At 41.4% G+C, this 21,262-nt stretch overlaps 1 protein-coding gene across 3 annotated transcripts in view; it reads right to left on the bottom strand.

The window, feature by feature from the left end:
- alk (ALK receptor tyrosine kinase) overlaps positions 1–21,262 on the bottom strand; it is a 644,227-nt gene that overhangs the window by 8,818 nt on the left and 614,147 nt on the right. For all 3 annotated transcript variants that reach the window (XM_074691249.1, XM_074691250.1, XM_074691251.1), the window contains exons 19-25: positions 20,607–20,720; positions 16,260–16,446; positions 14,895–14,985; positions 13,287–13,351; positions 13,060–13,189; positions 12,850–12,947; positions 7,476–7,568 (exon numbers count right to left, since the gene is read on the bottom strand). In XM_074691249.1, the coding sequence (XP_074547350.1) occupies positions 7,476–7,568; positions 12,850–12,947; positions 13,060–13,189; positions 13,287–13,351; positions 14,895–14,985; positions 16,260–16,446; positions 20,607–20,720 (778 nt within the window). The remainder of the gene's footprint in view (positions 1–7,475; positions 7,569–12,849; positions 12,948–13,059; positions 13,190–13,286; positions 13,352–14,894; positions 14,986–16,259; positions 16,447–20,606; positions 20,721–21,262) is intronic.

Genomic DNA, 21,262 nt, shown 5'->3' with positions numbered 1-21,262 from the left:
GGAAAAGCAATAAAAAATGCAGTCAAGGTAAAATTGAATTAATCTGAGAATAATAAATGAGCCTTAGTAAATACATTTCTTTTACTGGCTGTTTAACAGACCCTCAGTTTGTTCTGAGACGTCCAGCTCAACTAATGTCTCGAATACTCCAGATCCATCTACAGTCCAGCTCTGCTCCGCTGCATTTTGGCTGCGCTCATATCAGCGTCTTCGGTTCAACAAGCTGTGTAATAATATGAGATCAAATTATCTTAAAGTGCAACAGTAAAGCACGATTAAAACAAAGCAAGATTACAAACAGGTTAAATGCCTTCAGAGAAATCTTTTTGAAAAATGAAGGTTTTCAGGCCCTTCATGAAGGAGTCTGTTGCTTGTGGAGCCCTCAGGTGCTCAGGGAGGGTACTCCACAAAGCGAAGAGTTAAAGGCCTGATCACCCATTGTACACAGTTTACTCCTGGGGGGCAGAGAGAGGTAGTTGTTACAGAGCAGAGGCGTGATAAGGTTTGTGGTGTGAGGGGTTCTTTTATAGGGGGGCGTTTCCATGGATGCAATGGTGAGTTAGAAGGTAGATTTTGTATTGAATCCTGAATGAGACCAGAAGCCAGTAGATCAGGGTCCTAGCAGCGCTGTTTTGGATTTATTGAACTTTTTGTAGGCTCTTGCTAGGAGTCCCTGTGAGGAGCGTGTTGCAGTAGTTTAGCACTGAGGAGAGAAGAAGTATGACTGACAGACAGCTGGGGACATGAATTGATAAGTCTCTCTTCTTTCATGCTGGGCTGTAAAACCTCAAACCTGTTGACTCCTGGTCTGACTCTGCTCATTACGTGTGTCTGTAGTTGTAGTCAAGCTAAACATGAACAGATTTTGACACGGTTTGTTTTATTTTGAAAGTTGCTGGGTGTTTTCTCTTTTTTTTGAAGGACTTCCTGTCCCACTTGGTCTTCACTACAGTGAATTGACGTATCACAACTCCAGCATCAATTAAAAACAGGACCAGCCACGCAGCCGGACTGCAACAGGGTGGATCCAGTGTGAGCTGACACATTGACTTCTATGAAAACCTGTCTGACAGAACGGAGACGTACTGGAGATGCATCTGGTGTATTTCAGCCGTAAAAATGGAATTAGAAATGGTTCGATCCATCGACATCATTCGCCTTTATGCTTAACGATTCCCTTGTCAATTCTTTGCACTACTCTGGTACAGATGGACCGTACGTCAACATCACTTGACATACCACATGTCAATCACGCTTGTCAGTCAGATGCAGAATTTCCAAGACAACAGCGGAGAGAAAGGATGCTAACAATGCAAAGTGCAATTTGTGCAACACTGTAAAATCATGCAAGGGTGGCAACACATTTGTCAACAATTGGTGTTCTATATCAAGAGTGTCATGTCATATTTATTTACTTATTAACTCAATAAAATATTGTTGACACAGAAAAACCTGTAAAGCCAACTTTGTACAGAGAAAATTTACAGGAGGAGTAGATAAAGAAATCATGTTGATTGGTATAAACAATACTCTGGTCAATACCCAAATGAAACCAGTGGCATTCTTTAAGTTTCATTTGACTGCTTTTGCTGTAAAAAATAAAAAAAGCTTCAGAGGGAGAAATGAGATGAGGGGAGACAGAGGGGAATGAAACACACCTCACCCCGCTGGGATGATAAATGTGTTCCTATGAGCTGTGAGGACTCCACCAGCTGAGCCCAACCAGTGTCTGCAGTGTCACATGTGATTTTGCCTTACTGTGCTGTAACTAAAGTTTGTGTTCAGGGGTTTCTTGTTAGAGAGTGTCCACCCACAGAGCTGGATAAACCTTATGACCAACTGTCTTATCTTTTGCAGAAGTCCGTACAGACTTATGGCTTTGGCTCATCTTTGATCTTGCACCAAATAAGTTTTCTTAACCAAATCAAACTGCAACTCAACTTTTTATCGCTCATTTCTTTGTGAAGTTAAAAAAAAGTTAACGTGACCCAGGCTGAAGTCTTCACCAAAGCTGTAGCAAACTCCAAACTTGAAGAGCTGAGGGGTCAGAAAGCTTCCTGAGAGGGTGAGTCTGCATCACTGCACTTCAGGGGTTCCTGAATAAATAAATAATAAACAAATCACAGCTGACTGAAGTTAGTGTGTAACAACTTTCCTTAACTATTCAATCACTGTAAAAAGGGAATCTTCAATCAGTTGAAGTGATTTATTTTTTAATCAATCCAACTCAATATTTTTAAGTTAAGGCTTCCAATGTATTTTTGTGGTTCATATCAACTTGAAAATTTGCATTGCTACAACTAATAAAAAGAAGTAGTTGAACCAACTTAAATGAATTGCTTCAATTGGTCACACCTAAATAAATTAAGTCTTTTGAAATGAAATTAACAAGTTCATTTAACACAACTTAATAAGTCAAATAAATTAAATATTTTAATTCTTCTCAAATCAATATTTTGCATTAATCATACTTCAAGTTTTAAGTTGTTTCAACTCAATAATCTGCAAAACCCAAAAGGAAAAACCATAGGTGAGGAGGGAACACTGTGGATATGAGACCCTGATGCACATTAAGATACCACGCGGGGACAGTGTGTCTGTGCTCCATGGCGTGGACCAGCTGCTTGTCTGTGGTCCACTGCGCTAGCTGATTGGCTGGCTGGCTGGCTGTCTAGCTTGCTCGCTTGCTGGCTGGCTGTCTGTGCTCCACAGCATTGGCTGGCTGTCTGTGCTCCACGGCATAGGCTGCTTGTCCTGGCTGCCTGGCCGTCTGTGCTCCACAACAGTGAAGGCTCCAATTAAAATACTCTCTCAGTAAAGGTAATTTGAATATAACTGAAGACAAAACCCAGTTTGTCATTTCTGATCATAATTCTAGCCCATCAACACATCTCATTTATCAACATATTAAATATTAAACATGCTTAAAGGTACAGCGTCCATGCCACAGGGCACAGACAGCAAGTCCATGCCATGTGAAGCACAGAAAGCCTGTGCCCTTGGCAGGTTAACATCTTAATATACAGTGGGGTCTAATATCCACTGCACTCTCTCCTCACTCATGGTTTGAACTGAGTCAATTCAATAGGCTGTAAAGTAAATTTACGAGTAGACATAAAGTAAACTCAACTTAACACTATTAGTTATATCAACTGAAGACCAAGTACTACAATAAATGTTAAATTACATTGAATTCAATTTTTTAATGTTTAATGAACCAATTAATTGATTTGAATGTACACAAATAAAAAAGGTTTATTCCAGTTAAGGCAACACAATACAATTTAGTTCGATGAACATGGGTTTAGTTGTAATCTCTTAGTTAATTTGAGTAAAATCTACAATGTGTATTTGAGTTACAACAACAAATGTTATTAATTTGAAGTAACTTAAGGATAACATGTACAGTAAGATTAAATAAATTATCTAGATCTAAATAAAGATATTGCGTGCAACTGCTAAAATTGATGAAACTGGGTTAATTCAACAAAACACTTTTTTTAGTGAACTTAAAGTAAGCCTCTCCCTGGTTTGATATTTGACTGAATGAAGGCTTGAAGCTTAGAAGAAGAAAAGCAGTCTGCGTTTTCCCCATGTTATCGACTTGGGCCCAATAACAGCAGTGAGCACTCATCATTTACTGAACTCAGAGCTACAGCTGAGTGTCTTCAGGGCAGCAGTCAGCAGGGATGGATAGAGATGACATGCTGTCAGATAACATCGCTTGAAGGGAAATATATACTTTCACTATTGGCATGAGAAGTTAGCCTCCGAGCCATCTGCTCATAATCAATGAGGCAGAAAAACAATCGCTGGTGGAGTTTGTTCGCTTGACAGATGAGCTGAGAGTGACTGCAGGGCAGTCGCACAGGTCCACACCTAACTCCTTTATCCTCTACTGAGAACAACCTGACCCACTCAAACAGTGGAAATCCCTCACCTTCTTCTTTTTAAACCCAAAATAAATTGAATAAATCCTTCCAGGATTTCCTCTGCAGACCCTCTTTCTCTGTATCCCTCTAATTTTCTTGTCCACCCCAATAAAGAGATTTTGAGGAGAGCAAACTGGCATCTGAAGATGCAATTAGATCAAACAGCTCTGGCTGTGGGCACTCAGTGAATCCGGTGTTTGTTGTCCTGAAAAATCTGATTTTAGAGATAAACAGCTTACAAAAACACAGACTGCCAAAATCTCCCGCGATTTATTTACAGCTGCAGCTCGTACTGACCCCGGTGAGTAAAATACAGCTCTAAGAGGAGAGTGACCTGTGCACATGAAAGTTTTGCACATTAAGTTTGTTATCAGTGTATCACGACCTGCTGAAATGTGTAAAAAGATGGAGGGATGGTAAAATGTGGAGCTGATAATCCCCTTATCTGCAGATCTGCCTCTTCTTCTTCTTCAGCTCAGGCTCTCTGGACGTATTTATTACACGTGCTGAAAACTGAGCTGCAGATTAAGCTGGCTTAAAGACAGTCCCAGGAAATCTAAAGCACAAATAGGTGTTTCATACGAGTGTGTGTTTTTCTGGTGTGAGCGGTTCAGTTTGCTGAGGGGGAGCTGGAAGATAGTGAAGTATTAAAGGCAACAGTAAACAGACTGTACTGAACAGAGAGTGAAGATAGAGAGAACAATGTAAAGCCTGATACTCGTCTGTTCATCGAGTTAACACCTCTGCTCTGCCTCCACTGTGTGTGTGTGTCTGTGTGTGTGAGCGCCACACTGACATGAACAAACACCGACTGAAGCCATGCAGCACACCGCTGTGCCACGCTCAGGAGATCCCATGAGAATGAGTTCATTCAGGGTAACATGCTGGTTCTCCTCTGAGCGTGGAGTTCATGTATCTCACAGAGCTGGGTGTTAAAATCATTGCTCCACCAGCTTCTTTACACACAACACCAACAATGTGCAAGAGAGACTGCACCTGAAGGACTGAGTGTGTGAGAGGATACGAGTCCACGGAGTCCTCTGTGACAGCACGCATGTCGCTTTATGTCCTGATCCCTCACTGTGACACGCCTCCGCTGAGAGCACACACCTCTTCATGAAGCAGGAGGCAAACAGCATCAAGCAGTAAAACAACACACCAACGACACAGCAGCACCGAGTGCTAAACAACCAGCCCTCCCTCTCAAAATAACAATGATGATAGTAAAAAATGTCCCTCAGTCGGCTCCAGGCTCAGCGATTAAAACAAAACTACACGCAGGCACCTGAAAAACTGACATCAGCAATTAAATCAAGCGCTCGTAACTCCACTCCCTGGGGGCGCTGTGCAACAACCTCTCCAGAATGTTCTGAGAGTGACTTTGCTCTTGTGAGTCTTTGCATGGGATGATTCGAAAGTGCTGCGTGGAACGGGTTGAATGTTGTGACATATGCTGGCATTTCTTGGCAGATGAAAGGCTCTGGAGATTTCCCTGCTGGATTGTGTGTTCAGTTAAACGGTGTCACGTGAAACGGTGCCCGCTGTACAACACAGCTTTGAGCTAAGAATAATGAGACACTTTTGGGGCCACTGATGAGCTGATGGCGGTTAATAGACCACAGTGTGATGGAGGATGAAAACACTTTCACAACGCAGCTTCAGCGTTCAGCGTCTTGATAAGAACGTGGCCTTAACAGTCACATGGGAAGAAAAACTCTTCAGCACAGAGCTGGATCACTTCTTTTTACAGTTTTATGAAGGCTATGAGTTTAAAAATAGGCAGTTGTCCTCACATGTAATGTGACTAAGAGGAATAAAGTGAACAGTTTAGAGTTTTTCTCTGAGTGAAAAGTAAAGTAAGTTTTCAGCAAATGTGTTTCTCCATTTGCTTTCAACTCCCACCATCTGCCTCCTTTAAGTACCGTACAGTAAAAAAAATCACTGAGACTATTCAAATGAGACGAGGAAACCTGGCCCTGTTTTAGACTTTACCTGTTGTTTATGAGGAGTGGGGTGGATTTTTGGGATGCACACCTGATCAAAATTTTAAGACCAGGGGAAAAATTGCAAGAATATACATTTTGCACCATTGGATCCTTGAAAGATTCTGCGTAGAGTTTCAAAATGCAGAAAGAAGAGTAAGCATTCAAAAGTCTGATTTCAAAAAGTGATCAACGTTGCTCCAAGTGATGAAGATGTCTTCATGGAGGATCATCCACTGTCTGGACTTGATGTCCATTTCTGTCCCTCTCCATCCATCCCCAAATGTTGTCAGAGTGATTTAGATCAGGGGAACATCAGGATGGTCCAAAGAGTGAGCTGATTCCTCTGGAAGAAGTCCAGAAACCCAGTCATTCCCACACAGACCAGGGCCCTCAGTCATGAAGGAGGCCCCCTGCAACATCTCCACAGAGCCAGCCGCCGTTTGACCCCCCTGACCAACCTGAAGCTCCATTGGTCCATTGAAGGAAAAAGCCCCAGATCATGATGGCGCCCCCTCCACTGTGCCGCCATGGCAACATCTCCAGTGGGATCTCCTGGTCATGTCAGTAACGTTGAAGCCATCAGGACGTCAAGGTTCAGTTTTTTCTCCTCAGAGAATCAAACTTTCTTCACCTTTCAGTGTCCCATGTTTGCTGCTCTCTGAAAAAGTCCAAACGGTGAGTTTGTGGCGTTGAAGGAGACGAGGTCTTTGAAGACGTGTTTTGTTCTTAAAGCTCTTCTCTCTCAGATGGCGTCTGATGGTTAATGGGCTGCAGTCAGCTCCAGTAACAGCCTTAATCTGGGTCGAGGATCGTCCTGTGTCTTGACGGACAGCCAATCAGATCCTCCGGTGTTGTGAGAGGTCTTGCTGATGCAGCTCAACAATCCGACCACGTTCACAGAGAGAAAGATTTTTAGCCTTTGTCATCAGGAGGTCATGACAGAGAGAAAGCCTGACAGAAAATCACACTGAATCCACATTTTTGAGCAGATTTTTTTGTTTCACCCCTATTTCTTCTTTTTTTTTGTATTTTGGAACTCTACTTTGAAACCTTTTAAGATCCAACAGTTCAAAATGTAAATTTATGCAATTTTTCAGTTGGTCTTAAAATTCTGATCAGGTGTGTATGACAGTAGTTCTAAATCTTGTACAGATCTGGTCTGGTGTTGTGACTGTAATCTCATTCTTCTGGATAAATCCGGACATTGGATCACCACTTACCTCCAACTAATCTCAGTTTTGTCAGGCATACTTCAACCTGGGCCTGTTAACTTAGCTGACAACTGTTCCCTTGACTATTTTGACCTCTCATTAGACCCCACCTAGTGTAAAAAAAAGTCAGCATTTGACTTTCAGAATGGTGATTGTCCTACAGGAAGTCTCTGCTTAGTTGGTGTTTCTTTTTGTTTTTCAATTAAACATGACCTTCCTCGGTCTGAACCCACTCTTGACCATACCCTGATTAAAATTCAACAGAACCAGTCCCTTTGATTTGGGGCCAGCTCAGGTGCTCTCGCCTGCTGTCCTACATCAGTCAGTGATGTGTGCTGGAGCTGTACCTGTAGATGTCTCGAGCCATCCCAAAGTCTCCAATCTTCGCCACGCGGCCCGGTCCTTTGCAGGTTAGGAGGCAGTTTCGAGCTGCGATGTCCCTGAAAAGGAGAGGAGGGCAGACGCAGACTGTCAGGTAAACGCACAGACTTGGATTCATGGAGAATGGTCAGTCCACGGGAGGGCTCTGACTTACTGCAACAGGAAGTCTGGAGTGTGTTATTCTAGCTGTAAAGATGTGAGCTGTGTATTGAGTAACGCTTTCTGGATATTTCCATTCACACAGCTTGGCTCCTGCTGTGTCTGTTCAATAGTATATGTTCATACATTTGCATGTATAAGAGGTCTTTGTGAGAAACACCTACGGAGCCCCCTCCCTCCTCTGAAGCCCAGGTTCAGTCTAACTATCACGTCGCCCTGGGCAAAGCTGGTATAGTTTCCTACAGAGACCTTACAGCTCTGCCCACATGGTGCATCAACAGGAAGGAATGAAATGTTCTGCAGAGTATGCAGCAGTGAGAAATTCATAAAATTCATATTTGCACTGTACAGGGCTGGTGAGTCTTTGAGAAAACACAGTCGTTCACTCAGCGTGCTCTGCTGCTGTCTGGGGAAAAGGAAACAGAGCCCACATTCAACCCATACTCTCCTCCCCAGGCGATGAACTTTCTGAACATCCTCACAAGTGACGCTGTACGCACACTGCTGCTCTTCACACTGCAGACAAGTGGTGCACTAGGGCCAATAAATACCCAGAATTCAACATCAAAATAACATCATGTGACACTGTGCTCAAAGTGGATCACGAGACGGAGCGGGGCTGAAAATGTAGAACTAGCAGAGGAACAAACCTCAGCGCTGAGCTCTGTGAGCGCAGATATGAACACAGTGTTGGGGAGCTTGGCCTCTCATTTAGTCAGATGAGAAATGACACAATGAGGATAAAATCTGAGCTCAGACTGATTTCAACCAAGGGCTTTTGTAAGACAGGAACTGCTCTGTGCATGGTTGCTCTACTTCAGAAATTTAATTATTTAAACTGAAAAAGGAACATTGTTTCTTGGCTTGCTGCTCCTGTCTGTCTGCTACAGATCTGTTTTCTCTTTGCCCAATAAATCTCAGACCGGGGCTGATAAAATGAGAGCTGGTAAACTGAGTCGCCAAAGCAGTGACAGAAAATGTCTTCAACTAAAGAATAAAACTGCAAAACTCACGACAGGAGGAAATGTAGTGAGACGATCCATCTTGGTGTCTCTCTGAATACTTTCTCCCATAGCATCAGGAGCTCACACACAGATAAACACTTCAACAGAAGGACTTTCTCACGTGGAGCTGACGCTCAGTCCAAGCAGTCCTTGTTTAATGGCTTAGAAAAATTCATGCAAATGGTTTGTTTGTGCTGGAAGGCAAGGACGGGCCTTGGATTATGGTGGGAGATGTCACAGGCTGCTTGCTGAGGGCTTCAGGGGAGGACGCGATGCTATTGTACATGCAGCAGTGATGAGAGCAGAGTGTTATTTAAACAACGATAACTGGCTTCAGACTGGAGACCCTTACTTACAGTCACTTTTAACTGCAGTTTAAATACCCGTTTCACTGCAGCACTCAGAGAACAATCTGTGTGGTATTAGTCTATTTTAACACCTGGGGTTGCTTTAAAGTACTCTGGGCTGGGACGACTGGAAAAGCTAGGGTTATTCTGAGATAGAGACTCCATTTCCCATGAACACTTGCACCAACTGTTGTGAGGATGTGACTCTTAGCAAGGCCTGTTTTTGTTTAAAAAAAAAATGAATGGGGAGCAGATCTTCTTTAGTACACTACTTCTTTTTGTTCAAGACAACTTTTCCCAGGATGCAAAGCAGCAAGGTATTTATTGAAAGTTACGTAGTACTATTGTTTGAAACTTAACAAGCTAGTTTTGAAAACTCAGTTGTTTATAGTTGAGTAGCCAGCTTTATTTCATATTTCTCACAGCCCAGTGCTCTGAGATGTGTCTAAAGCAAGTACGCATGACAGAATGATGGGGCTGATTTTTGTCCTGATCTCCTCCTTACAATCAAAGCCAGCAATGGCCTGATTTTCTGATGCTTGTAAAACGAGATCACGTCTTTTCCTGTGGTGTGGGGTGTGTTCAAGGGTGACTTTGTCGGAAGGCCTCAGAAGCAGAGATGGTAAATAAAGAACATGTTTAACATTTACCACTTCAAATCCTGGAGTGTGTGACGCGCTCTGAGAGGAGCCGAGCACGCACAGCATCCAATGTTAAGTGTTTCCCAGCAAAAGCCAATCAAGACATGAGCTGACTCAGCTGGTTGATGACAGAGGAAGTAAGAAAGGAAGGAGCCCTGCTGTCAAAGCTCTCTGTAATACTTGTGACAATTTTTATTCACCTACAACTTAAACTGTAAAGTATGCGGCCCACATTTACGTCATCTTCATGACTTTTTTCCATAACTGTTTTTCTTTATATATATATATATATATATTTTTTTTAAGTAAGAGGCTGAAAACAACTATCATTGCTACTTCCATGTTTGTTTACACCAAAGTTACTTTTTACTACAGAGGCTGGATTACTGAGCTATTGAGCGGGAAGAAGCTAATATTCTGCTGAAGAATTGACCCCTCCCCCCCAGAGAGTACGACCCACCTACATCATTGTGAAGCATCCGTTTACATAAAGCGTGATCTCATCAGAGTCAGCACAATGACACACAGAGAGCACTGCTACAACTTTAGAGACTTTTAGACTTCTGGTAAGACGTTCTAGCCCGACACAGCCCTCTAACACCCCTGCTATTGTTTAAAATGATTGTCAAGAGATGGGTTGCAGGGATTATGCGCCATCAATCATACATGCTGTCTGTGTGCTTGTGCTTGTGCATGAAATGAACTGTGCTGAAGTCCACCTCTCTGAAGTGTGCCAAAGCAGAGAAGTGAACTGTGCTGAAGCACGGCATGGTTGTGGTCACTCTGGACAAACAAACTGGGCTTTCGGGGTTTAAGGGTGCTGAAGCACGGTACGGTTTGCCAGTGTGACCATGTCCTCAGTGTGTAGTGTGCTTGCTGGTGCATACCACACGCTATAAGATCATAGAGAGATCTTGTATGACCTGTCTTTTGTTATCATCAAGTCAATCTGTGAAGCTTTGAAGAATCCTGTAATGTGTGCCAGCCTTTATGCCAGTGAATCCTGGTTGTGTCCTGCCAGTCAAAGATAACATAACCTCACTATTCATGTATTGATAGACTCTCAGTTTGAACAGACCACTGCAGAATAACAGCTGACTGAGTTTAGCTCCTGTGTTAGCCTTTAGCTCGGGCTGTATCTTTCTCCTGTTTAACTTTATTCTGCTCTGACCTCTTTTTTTCCCTAACAATCCAACTCAAGTGTCCACCATCACTACAAAATGAATCCAATAAATCATTCACCTCAGATCTCTCTTTCCACTGCTCTACTCTGTTGACCAGTGTGGTGTTGTCATGGGAATTTAGCCCTGTAAATCAATCGTGGATGACCCACCCAATCATTTAAAAAAAAAACTTATTTTCAGACTACCTGACTGTCCTCTGCACAGGGCTTCTGTTCAGGTGGGAAACATTTCTACAGTTGGATCCAAGCCTGGTGTTAAATGAATGGGTTAATTTAAAATTCTTTTTACTGAAAGGTTCAAAAAGATCTGTTGATACTCTGAAGGACTTACATTGTGACTAATCCAGATACATCCATAGATGAGTGCTTGTTTCCACCTCTGGAAGACTACATTACAATACAATCCCTACAGATACAGAGCAACTTTTAAAAACAAGAAAGTTTTCCTTTTTAACCAGAAAACTATTAAACATTTTTAATACAATCAATATAACTCTACCCTGCTGATTTCTTGATTAGTTTTATTGTTGTTATTTCTCAGCAGTATTTTAAAAACGGCTTGGATCTGCACAGAATAAAAACTACAAATTAACGGATTAAGGCAGCTTTATACCAGAGCCACCATTAGGACAAATCTCTGTTTTTGTCAAAGGAGTGCAGTAGATTTGTGGGGAGCAGAAATTATCTTACCCAACAATAAAGTCTTCGACTGTAGAGATGTTTTTGTTAATGTTTTCAAAGTGTTTTAATTAAAATCTGAGTCAAAGCACTGACAGCACTTATTCTCTGATTGGATGCTTATTCTGAGGACTATATTATAATTAAATCTGTCTCATGTCTGCTGGCAGTTTGCAACAAAAAGTCCAAAACTTATTTCATCCCAAAATTGTGGACCCCATAAAAAAATAAAGCCCTGATTGAAAATGACAGAGCCCCCCTTAGGAGTAAAATGACAGGGTACAGTGCTCAATAAACTGGATAAATACCACAACAAAGAAACAAATAGACTCACACAGTAGCCACTGAGTTGTTGTCAGACAGCATTAACCCTGTAATTTAACCTGTTGGAGCACACAAAGGCTCATCATCCAACCCTGTTATCTCAGTGAAAAAGCTGCTTTCTCTGAGCAGCAGCCGCTCCTCTCTCCTTCCTCATCCTCCTGCCCTTTACTCAACCCTGAGCAAACACACATTCATAAAAACTGGAATTAACCTCAAGGACAGCATTGGGGTGAATTTTAATACGGGACCGAGGGCAGAAAAGCAAGCTGTATAGAAGCTTATGAGCCACCGGAGAAGAGCCGGCCATTAGGTGGATTGATGGAGCTTTACTCTGCCACGTTGGAGCAAACAAGGTTTAATAGGCCTCGTTTGTCATTGACCAACACACAGGAAGTCAAAGGAGCAGGACTGAAGAGCTGCTGCACTTCTATTGACTTGATGTGAGAGGAGGAGCAGCTCTCGCCCATTGTGACTTGTTTATGACATTTCTCTGAGGCACCTGTGAAGGAGACATTTGCACATTTTAAAATTCGGTGGTAAGATCCCCTCGTTCAGCAAGCTCTGAATATGGATGTGGAGGGTGCACTGTGTTGACTTGTGCTTTGGATGCGGACCGTAAAAAGGCAAGCCGGCTCCCCCATCTGCCTGCTCTGATGTTAAACCCATCACTTGTCCTCTCTGCTATCATAGGAAAGGCAGGAGGCATGCAGAGTCCATATGTTACGCTTGGACGGGTGCAGGCAGCTCATAATAGAGAGAAGAAGTCAGTGTTTGTCGAGTTGGTGTATTTTCTGCTGCACTTTTGCTTACCATATGCTTCTGTATATCCATATGGACTACATTGTTTACGGAGTGTTTTGCTCTCTGATCTGTTTAGGTAGGAGGGATGAAGATCCACACAATACACAGCCAGGTTTTATAATTCTGCCCTCTATCTGTTTATGCACAAACACTTGTTGTTTTCTCATACTGAATGCAAGACGTGTGACTATCTGCTCAAGTACCTGTGTATAAACTGGTTCTCCTCCAGGTACTGGCAGCCCTTGGCGATGTCTCTGGCCACGTTGAGCAGATCGACCATGCTCAGGCTGGATGGATGCTCCTGATCACACAAACAGAAAGAGAAGACAGGATGTTAAACTCTAAGTTTATTTTTATATCTAAGGGCCACATGAGAAAAAAAGTGTCAGCTGTTTTTTGGTGGTGTTACTCACCAGCCGAGGTCTGGTCTCCCTCAGGAAGGTCTTCAGGTCTCCCCCAGTCATCAGCTCCAGCAGGATGAACCTGGGCATGGCCTGCAGACTGACTCCGATACAGCGCACAATGTTCTGGTGGCTGAACTTACTGAGGGGCAGAGATACAGCAGAGAGGAGTGCATCAGAAACCACTTCCCTGGCCCCGTTTGAGGCTCAGCGTCGTTAATTGAGTCAGAGGCTCTTACCTGATGATAAGAGCCTCCATGAGGAAGTCCAGCTCATCCTGCTCAGAGCAAACCTCAGGAAGGGTCTGTTTGAAGCAGAGGGGAAAAAACTCTCAGTGCAAAGAGGCTTTTATAACCAGGGATTATATTTTTAACACAGCCTGTTTCTAGAACGTATGGTCCAGACAAATGTGATACAGTGAAGCATCTAACCAGAAGGCAAGATGATTACAGAGCTGAAGCATGTTTTAATACGAGCAAAGTTTGTCAGAGTTAAATTGGAGTAAAATGGTAAAAACAGTGAGTCGCATACACATGAAAGCAAGCTGATTTCAGATTGAAAGAAGAAAAACAGAACACTAATTTGAGATATGACTGGGAGAATATTGCTTTTGACTTCATGATAGAAATGAGATTTTTGGCTCTTTGAAAGGAACCATTGAAAAGACTGGCTCATTGTTATATTTATTAACTTTTTAGAAATCAACCAAGGGTAACTTGTTGTCATCCGGGGAAGGATCGCAGGTAGAAGTTATAAGATACAATCTGGATCAGAATAATTTGAACTGACACATCTCACCTGTTTCCCTAATGGTGGAAATTATTCTGAAATATTGACAATAACTTTATCTGCCTTGTGTTTTCATTTAGTTCTGTATGATTTCTCAAGATTTGTGATTTGCGATAATCATTTGGTTTGATTTAGTTTAATTGTTAATTCTTTTGAGGACAGTCCCCTTTAATTTACTGCACAGTAAAAGAGGCAGCTTTAGCATATATACGGCTAATTTCCAGTCCCTTCCCAGTTGTCAGGAGGCTGCCTAAAATGCAATTGTCAGAATTTGAAATATAAAAAAATACATTAAACTTATGATTTATAATTTTATGGAGAAAAAAAAGAGTCCGCAGTCTTTGTTTCAAACATGCAGAGATTACTGGTAGCTGTAAAATATGTAGTTTTCAATTAAAAACAAACACGCTAAGTTCATAGGTTTTGAGTTTTTTAAAATACAACTAAAAGAAGCTGGATGGATAAAAAGCTGTCTTGGCTCCTAAGTGTTTCAGTAAAAGGCTTTGATAAAGCTCATTGAAAGCACCAGAAAACAGAATGGTCAATGTGTACTTTTGTAAATGTGTACTTTTTACTGCTAGAGGTCCAGTTTAAATTAAACTTTTTTGTGCTGTCTACACAGACTAACAAGTGATTGTTATCATAGACAAATATCTCATAACTATATACTGTTTATTGACGCTGATGTCGCCTCAGTCACCTGATCTGAGCTGAGCCTCTGATTGGCTCTACCTCTGTACAGTGTGCGCCAATAGTGAAATCAGCGTTTCAGACCCCAGTCTTTTTTTTGAACCAGGCTGTAAACATGTTTTTTAATGCCTTGGAAGTCTGTTATTTTGACTTGGTGTGTACACAGTTTACAGTCTTTCTACAGCCAGCCTCAAGGGGATACTTGATTAACTGCACCTTTTTTCACACCATAGGCAGCACAAACAATTTGCATAGAAGAACAATTCACAACAGCTAACAGGATCTCATCATTCAAACAACTGAACATCTCTATCTCTACATCTCTTCATCTATCCTCAGAAATAGTGGGAACACAGGTGGGACCTCACCTTGACTGCCACTTGCAGTGGGCTGGGTTCCCCTGGTATACCCACTGCCAGCCCCTCATAGACCTCTCCAAAAGCACCGTGACCCAGACCCCTGGAAACAAACAAACACATTCATGATTCAGAGTCACATCTTAAGCTCAGACTGAAGGCAGATATTTTTTACACAGGCAGGCATATCAGAGAGATGATAGAGCTATGGTGAAGATAATAGACTCAGGACAATGGAAGTTACACACCTTCTATGTGTAAATATATGTTTCTAAAATACTTGATTCTGATTGGTTAAATCCCGTAAATGGCAGTATTTGTTTCCAAGTTATAAAACACCAGGGAGAACCAGTATACAAATCATCATTTTGAAATTAATAAAACAATCTTTACATCAATGTTTGTTTTGTTTCAAAATCACATCTGCAGCCCGTATCCAGGTAAGAAGCTGGGTGATGTATAGTGAACAGGTGGTTGTGTAAATTAAGAATCCCATCAGAGTGAGAAAAGACCTCAGCCTACGTCAGGCCCTCTGGACTTTAGGATTCTAATTAGCATAACCACCTGTTCCTCCTACATTACCCCCTACCTGAGTCCCTGGAATAGTCTCCCGTGGAGGAGGAAAGAGCTAAATAAAGAAATGAGAGCCTTAGGAAAGTCAATATCATAAACGAGTACTTCAGTAGCTTTTCACTTCACAAAGTCCAACAATGCCGATAACGCTCTGAGCTGTAATCCATACATGAAAGATGCTGGGCAATAAAGTTTGATGTTGTTATAAGGTCTGTTTGTGTTAGGTCCAGCAGTAGATGCCAGCGTGAACTTTAACACCAAACCATGTTTTGGATTTTCCTCTTGGCAGGTCTTTCACTTGATTTATAACTTGCTGAAATCTAGATCCGAGGAAATATTCATTGGTCCACAAGAAATATTTCTCACAAAGATTAAGAAGCAGAATGATAAACTGGGGGACGATAAACACATGAAAGATGCATTAAAAATTCAAAGGAGCCCTGCAAAAAATCATTTCTCAGCTGCTGAGATGGCTGCAGCAGACTCCTACGCTGTGAGACTTCACTCTTTAATATTTTGGGTTTTATTTAAACCGCTGCTTCTCCCACCGTGCTGTATTCATGAGTCTACCTCATTCAAATGGTTTGTATAAATGGGTTTTCATTACAATTATGGTGAACCGCACCATTTGTCAAATTTATAGAGCTCCTGTTATTCTTGACTCAGTAGTTTCACCACAGATGTAGAAATATGTGCTCAGCTCCTGCTGGATGTGTTTGTGGATGTCTTATTTAACGCCCCAGCAGCACAGCTAGTAAGAATATTGCTTTTGGAGCTTTTTTTTTTTCCTCTTGCGTCTTGTACCTGGTGAGGGAGATGTTGCGGCGTGGCACTTCCTTCAGGTCGTTGACTGACGCCGTCTTTCCAGCGAAGCAGTAGTTGGGGTTGTAGTCGGTCATGATGGTGGAGGCTCGCAGCTTGCTGAGCTTACAGTCCGGACTCTGCAGCTCCAGCTGGATGGACTGCAGCTCCGTGTGTTTTCGCCTGTACACTGGTGAGATGGAAAGAGAGAGGAATTTCATTACGCCGCTGAAACACACACAATTTAGAGAAATAAACAAAACCTTGATCCCATCTTCTTGTAGAAAATTATAGCTGGCAGCCAAAGCACACAAAGTGGAGAGCTTTACAGTTATTATTTCTCTAAAGACCTTTTGTTTGTTCAATAGCGCATAATATAAAAGCAGATTCCTTTGTGCCTGTGAAATATTGATTCTCCTCTATCTAATGCCGGATTAGTCTATATAAAATATGCAGATGCACAATGTTTGAAACCCACACTGTATTAAAACTCTGTGGAAACGTATGGAAGACACATCACACGTGGAGCACGCAGGAGAAACAGCTTCAGATGACAATAACCCAGTAAAGTTACGCCCCCTCCCTCTTATTGCAAAGACTTTATGAACAACAGCTCACTGTACACATCACACTCACACACACTCTGTACAGAGCTTGAAGCCTGGACCAGAGCTGGGAACACATTAGTCTCAGGGAGGACTGTTTGTTGTGTGTATGCTGATGTGTGTATGCTTATGTGTGTGTTCAGGAGTTATTTATTTACCAAGTGCTGTCTAATGTACGAGGGCTGTCAGCCGCAGGCTAAGCAGCCATCCATCATTAACGCATTTCATTCATCACAGCTGCAGTCCTGCACCTCCTCAGCCCCCGCCTGGACTGCCAGTGTGTGTGTGTGTGTGTGTGTGGGTATATGTGGGAGTCTGGATGTGTGCGTTGGTCTGTGAATGTGGCAGTGAGCGTGGGTGTGTGTGTGTGGAGAAGATGATGGCTCAATAAGTGCATATGTCTGGCTGTAAGAGCCTGAGAGCAGGCGGGCAGACGGATGTCTGCGCTGGCCGTGAGGATCACTTCCCCGTCTGACAACAAGCTGCTGAGGGCCGTTTGAGAGGGACCAGGCCTGGTACTACACATCTTTGTGTGTGTGTGTGTGTGTGTGTGTGTGTGTAAGAGTTTGAATATGTTCCAACTGTGCGAGCAGAATATAGAAAATCCCCCAACTTCATCAAAATTTCAGCTGCTCAGTCCGACTCTTTGTGGCCAGTATCTACCCAACTTTCCTACTGCTCCGTCTTCCGTCTCCGTCTTCGTCTTTATGTATTCATGAGGTCCATTGTGTAAATGTTGCATGTGTGTCCTCAGCAGGCTGCTCCAATGAGCAGTATTTCACCAGCACACGAGTTGTTAGAATTTAAGTGAAAGGCTGTAGTCCCATAAATCTGACATGACTAGAGTTTATCATTAATCCCATGACCCACTGACCATATGCCCTGGGGATTATTCACTCTACAGCCACAGGTCACACTGACCATCTGTGTTAAAAGATGAATGAACGCCTCTTTAACATTACCAACATCGTTTTAGTCGGAAAGATAAACTGTGGTTTCTGAAAACACAGCTTTTCCTGTTCTTGTCTAACTTCTGTAAGGTTATATTTGTGCCATCAGAAACTGAATTTGAATTACAATATTAAATTGAATTTGAAAATGCATGATGTGTAATGATATTTAATGATTTGAAATTTAATTTATTTTTTAATTGAATTTGAAAGTGTATTTTACCGATGAAAATTTAACTTTTTTTATACTTCAAATTCAAAAACACAGAATACAATTTCAATTCACAAAAGACAGATTCAGTTTTACAATTTAATTTCAATTTCGTACCAAGAGTTGAATTTTTCTGTTTTTGAATTGAAAGTATAAAAAGACTTGATTTTTCATAGGTAAAATACAATCTAAAATTCAAATAAAAGAACTCAATTAAAAAAATTAATTCAATTTCAAAACATTAAATGTCATTACACATCATGCTTTTTCAAATTAAATAATTTAATTCGATTCAGTTTCTAATGGCACAATTATAACCCATAGACTTCATAAAGACAGTCATTGACTAAAGTCTCAACATTGACTTAGTCAGAAAAACACACTTTTCTGACATGTTTTACTGTAACAGTGTTTATTCCTGGATAAGGAAACATTCAAATCTGTCTATAAAAAAAGAAAAAAAAAAGAAAAAAAAGGAAAACACTGGAGCTTGACAATTCTTTCAGTTGCTTTAAAAAATTCTTCATGTCCTGTGATAAATTATTTGATGTTGACTTTTTAGTGCTCTCTGTGAACAAACTGCTGACCTTGTTTGTGTGGCAAAATGCATTTTTCAGCTGAATAAAACTCACCCTGCTTTTTAATAGTAAGATGTAGCATTGAAATCAGTGTTTGCCAGGAAAAAGTGAAAATATTCCTGTCTGATAACTATTCCCTGATAATAATTTGGGGCTGCAATGACAAATAATAAAAAGTGCAGATGACATTTTTGACAATCCCACGATTATTGAACCATTTTTTTCTTCAGTTTATTTGTCTTCTTTCTTTTGTTGGATTATTGGGCAGTTAGCATCTACCTGAAGGTGCATTACTGCCTCCTACTTGACTGGAGTGTAGATCATGTGGTGTAGATTGCATAACTTTCTTTCTCATATAAACAGATGACTGTGATGTAGGAGAAGCAGAGCTGGTAGATGAGTAAACACAAACACATGAAAAATGGTGGATTTCCTAAGTTTGGGGATTTTTCATACCAAGTAAAAGTCAGCAGCGTGCTAATTCCAAAATTAAAAGAATAACCAGATATGACATGGCAGTACGTCTACAATGACAGCACTTGAAACGTTAACACGTTTGATTCATTGATGAGGAGGCAGGGAGCTAAACAGTGAGGTCAGTTGCTAAAAAAATCCCACGTCTGCTACTATTACTTGCTGTGAAATCAATGATATGTCTCCTCAAACTTGTCTTGTCTTTGCTTTGACTCATCATCCTGCTTGACAACCCAGAGAAGTTAATTAAAGTAATGTTAGCATTAGCATTAGCTGCTACAGACTGTGGTAGGGCAGGGGTGTCCTTATCATAGACTGTATGATTAATGGACGCAGTCTCCTCGACGTCACCACAGTCTGTTTCTGAAATTGATTTCTGAAGCAAATCAGCCATATTAGAAGTGGCAGGGGCTTCCAGTACAGCTGTAGGGCGCTTGTCAATCACATGACCTGAGTTGTGCCTCTGATTGGGTGAGCTTGCGATCATAATATCCTCTAAACTGCAGAGTTAGAAAAGCATTAAGCCCCTTTACAGTGTGTGCTGATGGTGAAATAAATGATTCAGACAGGAGACGTTTTTTGAACCAGGCTGTAAATAGGTTCATTTCTGCTTTTTTTGGCTTGGTGTGTATGTGACTTCATGTACTTTCAGAGCCAGCCTCAAGTGGACACTGGAGAAACAGCAGATTTTAGCACTTCAGTATCGTCTCACTTTTAAGCTGAAGGTGCTGCTTGGTCCTGATTTACCTACAAGTGAAAAGACTGAGGACACATTTTTATTTAATTACCTTTTTGACCTCCTGAGCTCTGAGTCTGATGTCATATCAGAATACTTTTATTGCCCACATTTTTAAAAACACTTTTTAAGTTAGGGATTTAAAATTGTTTTTAATTTTGATTTTTTTTTCCAAGGACTCCAGGACATTTGAACCATTAACTGTTGTTTCTGAACAGTTATTACAGTGTTTTTTTTTATTTTATTTTTTATTTTCTTTAAAGATGTTCTCTTGTTGTGCTTTTTCTTGATTTACTGATTTATCATACAAATAATTGTCAAAGTAATTAATTACTAAAATAATTAGTAATTTAGTATCATTGGTTGCAGCCTGTACCGATACAGACTTTAAAAATGTCAAAATAGAGAAGTGCTCATCTTTTTTTTTCTCATGGTCTTGTTTGCTTCTTTTTAGTCATGAAGTTTCCCCACTTTTCATTTTAGTCTAATGCAAAACCAGTTTTTCCTCACAGGAGCCGTATGATGATAAAAATACTTCAGGGTCTTAGATTTTCTGTTGTATCAAGTTTAAAAGAGATGAGTTAAAACATTTGTTTTTATGTCTTACATGTTAACATTTTAAATCCCTGTTACTTACCTCACAGGCTTGAATGTAACAAATGTTAGCTTATGTGTTCAGAGACATTTATGATTTTATCTCCTCATAATATCCATTAAGAAAATACAAAAGAAGTTAAAAGCTGGCGGTCAGTATTTATATGTCTCCATCCACTCAGACTGACGTGTCAATACTTACTTATCATGACTCCAGACACGGCCAGCAGCAGCGCAGCGATGAGGGCCGAGGTGCCCACAGACAGACCCAGAGCCAGGTGGGAGAGAGACGGCTGGGGAGGCATCAGAGACACCTCTGCGAGACAAGGGAAACAACAGCGTTTCACAGTCCTTATCTCCCCCAGAGGAGTATTAACATTCACTTCGCCGCTCTGATCCCCAACTTAATTAATGATGTGAAAGCGATGACACAACAGAGCTTAGGAGCAGCGATGGACTCTGCATGTCAATTCCTCTCTGCTGCGAGGGAAGACCTCATTTCTCTTGTCTGAGCTGGGGAACGAATCTGCACACCCAGAGAGAGCGTACTGAGATGCTGACCTTTCTAACCTGGCATCATAGAATTATCCAGCCCTTGTCATTACTGGGAACAGATTTGCAAATCATTGGGCAAGGAGACACTCAGGGTCATTAAGATAACATTGAGATGGTAATAGCCTTGTTATGTGGCTTCAAATTATAACGTGACACTGAGCAGAAAGAATTCATTTTAGATCTACATTTACAAACTCATTGTTCGTCTGAGATTACAAATCATAATGGAAGAGGCAATTTGACATCCACGGGGGTTTGTCTGCTGCCTGCTGTCACAGTTTAACCCTGAAGAAGAGAGGAGGA

Source organism: Halichoeres trimaculatus, unplaced genomic scaffold (genome assembly GCF_033239565.1).
Source record: "Halichoeres trimaculatus isolate MK-OKI-2021-1 unplaced genomic scaffold, fHalTri1.1 fHalTri1_scaffold_17, whole genome shotgun sequence".
NCBI lineage: Eukaryota > Metazoa > Chordata > Actinopteri > Labriformes > Labridae > Halichoeres > Halichoeres trimaculatus.
This window is presented reverse-complemented; position numbering and strand designations above follow the sequence as displayed.